A 2,970-nucleotide genomic window follows, 5' to 3' on the forward strand; every position below is an offset into this window, starting at 1 on the left:
TATCAAATTTCTGCTTTTACTGTGGTTTCAATTTCTCATCACCAACAGCTTGTTTTAACAGTGTAACATTGTCAACTTCGTCGAAACATGCAAATTTTTTTTTTGTTAATCAGCGAACGTTTGGTTTCCATTTTTTTAGTTACGGAGATGCAAATGAAAGCCCGCCATTTTTTAAATTTTTCTCTCCAAGGTCTTTTTTCCCCCCGCTTTTAATCTTACTTTCGCCAATGCGATCAGATTAAAGATTTGGGTTTGTATCAAACTAATTCGAAATATGCTTTTTTTTTCCAGGGTTTTTTTTACCAATTAAAAAAAATTTCATTTCGGTTTCGGCGATAAAATTTTTCGGGTCGCGCCGATTTTTTCGAGTCGGTCGTGGATGGGGAAACAAACAATATTTTATTTTAGGCCTAACCGACCATCGTGTATAAAAAACTATAAATAGTGATAAAGCACTGTTTTGCTATAAATTATTTCTTAATTATAACTGGCCTTAAATGCCTAAGCAAAAAAAATAAAAAAATTCAAGTATTAACTCGGAATAAAAAAAATAATAATTAGAACTTGAAAATGGTGTTTACCTTACTGGAAAGTTTTTAATAATAGATCTGCACACCCTTGGGATGATGCGGCTTGCTGAACTTCTCGAAATGCCATGAATGTCAGCAACTTCAGACAGAAAATCTCCTTTTGCGAGATATCTCAGGGTAACCAGCACCTGAATAACAAGATATCATTTACTGAAATTTACATCATAAAAAACACTGATTCTGGTATGCAAGGTATGTGGTATAAAACTATCTCATGAACACCCACATCAAATAATTTTGAGAACTATTTCAGTAAGATTAAGATAGATATTGCTTCCCTTGACTATACCTCTATATAGTCTAGTTATACCTTACTATCGTACCAATTGACAAACAAGGGATACAAAGACAATATAGATTATATATGCACAGGATAGTGGGTGAGTACAGTATCTCCCTCCTGTCAGCAGGATACTCACTCATACAGTTTTTTAAGGCTTGGACATCTGCCGAATTTTTAGGCTAGTACTTTGGCAAGAGGTTATGAATGCTTGTGCGTAACAGTAGCTATGCAAACAGTTCTTGACAAACAGTCTAAATGTACATACTGCCAGTTTGAAACTGCTAAAATTTTAAAGATATATGTCACTCACCTGTTACTACCAATCACTTTATGACTACACATTTATACTAGAATTACCCATATGCAATCCAATTTACGAACATTCTCCTTAGTTCTTAACCAGACCCAGGTACATGTAGATCATGTTGGAATTACCAACCATAACATGGTTATTGAACTGTGTGCCACATGTAACAAGGCACTAAACAGTTCAATCAAACATATTATGTAATTGGTTTACATCTCTCAGTCTTTCAGTCCAGTCTCCTTGAAACAAACTTTGCAATCCAAAGCGCCTCACTCTCCAATATTTTTTTTTCATAAAAGAAAATTTCTCCTTTAGCTATTCAGTACGAACTGACTTTGGTACGCATGCAAACTAGCGTTTGTAGTTTTTTCCAATTCGCAGTATCATATTAAATACAAGACAGTCAAATTTAGTCGATAATAAAAATTCTTCAATCAATTACTGTTGTTAACAAAATAATGATTGAAAACATGTTCCAGAACAAAAAGAAACTATTGGAATATCGACTTCTTTGTTGTCATTGTGACCGGTGCATTGGAAATCTCCTTTCATGTAAACAGGTTTATGCAACAAAAAGTAGCGTAAAGAGCAGAAAGAATATTGATACATAAAGTTACAACGGTACAGTACAAACCTGAATACGTGGAGGTATAACGTGACCGCCTCTGTTTGTAGGTAACGTAACATCCCCTCTGACTTTGTCAATAATTTCAAAAATACAGTTCCTATCAAATCTGTATCGCGCAATTAAATCTTGGTCGCTGAACGTGTCTAGCACCTCGCTGTGGTCTCTAAATACGCGCTCCCGACGGAGTGCTCGGCGATTTCTATCGTCTAGCAATGCAATTAACGCTGCCATTGACGTGTTGATGTACTCAGCATCCCACAATGCATCAGGACTTAGGATATAATTTGCACTTAGGATAACCCAGGAGCACTCCTAAGTTAGGACCGTTTTTGCACTTAGGAAAAACTTTAGGAATTTTGATGAAACGCATTTTGGGCCAAATTTAGGACTTAAGATCAAATTTTGTCCTAGGAACTTTGATGAAACGCTCTCCTGGTCCCTAGGTCTACGGTCAAGGTCACACTTAGAGGCCAAAGGATACGAGAATAGAATGAAAACTGTTCGGAGCATTTTTTCTTCATGCATGGAGGGATTTTGATATTACTTGGCACAAATGTTAACCACCACGAGACGGAGTGTCATGCGCAAGAACCAGGTCCCTAGGTCTAAGGTCAAGGTCACACTTAGAGGCTAAAGTTCAGATACAAGAATAACTTTGTCCGAAGCATTTCTTCTTCATGCATAGAGGGATTTTGATGTAACTTGGCACAATTGTACACCATCATGAGACAGAGTGTTATGCGCAGGTCCCTTCTTTAGAATTACTTCCCTTTGTTGTTACTATAAATAGCTTATATTGCAACTTTTTCATTACTAGTCGTAGGGAAAAATCGAGATCACTTTTCTGTAATGCAACATGCATGATACATCAATTCTGAGATGTATTTTGACCTGTCTCTACCTGGTAAGATTTTTGTGTGGACTTGCAACTTTTTTGGTGGTGGGGGGGGGGGGGGGGGGTAAAGATTAACTTCCCTTAGTTGTTACTATAAATAACTTACATTGTAACTTTTTTATAATTGACCATAAATATGGAAAAACCAAGACCACTTTTATGTGGTATACAACATAGATGTTTTTTTTTCAATCAGTAACTTGAGAAACACTTTACCCAGAATGTTAAAACTTAATAGGATGATTGCACATGCAGAGTTTATGATCC

At 36.3% G+C, this 2,970-nt stretch overlaps 1 protein-coding gene across 1 annotated transcript; it reads right to left on the minus strand.

The window, feature by feature from the left end:
- Positions 1-519: 519 nt before the first annotated feature.
- LOC128554686 (uncharacterized) lies at positions 520-2,704 on the minus strand. Its single transcript, XM_053535996.1, has 2 exons — positions 1,815-2,704; positions 520-718 (listed from the first exon to the last, which is right to left on the minus strand). The coding sequence occupies exons 1-2, from the start codon at positions 2,037-2,039 to the stop codon at positions 578-580; spliced, it is 366 nt and encodes a 121-aa protein (XP_053391971.1). The 5' UTR covers positions 2,040-2,704; the 3' UTR covers positions 520-577.
- Positions 2,705-2,970: the final 266 nt, after the last annotated feature.

This window comes from Mercenaria mercenaria, unplaced genomic scaffold, assembly GCF_021730395.1.
Source record: "Mercenaria mercenaria strain notata unplaced genomic scaffold, MADL_Memer_1 contig_642, whole genome shotgun sequence".
Taxonomy (NCBI): Eukaryota; Metazoa; Mollusca; class Bivalvia; order Venerida; family Veneridae; genus Mercenaria; species Mercenaria mercenaria.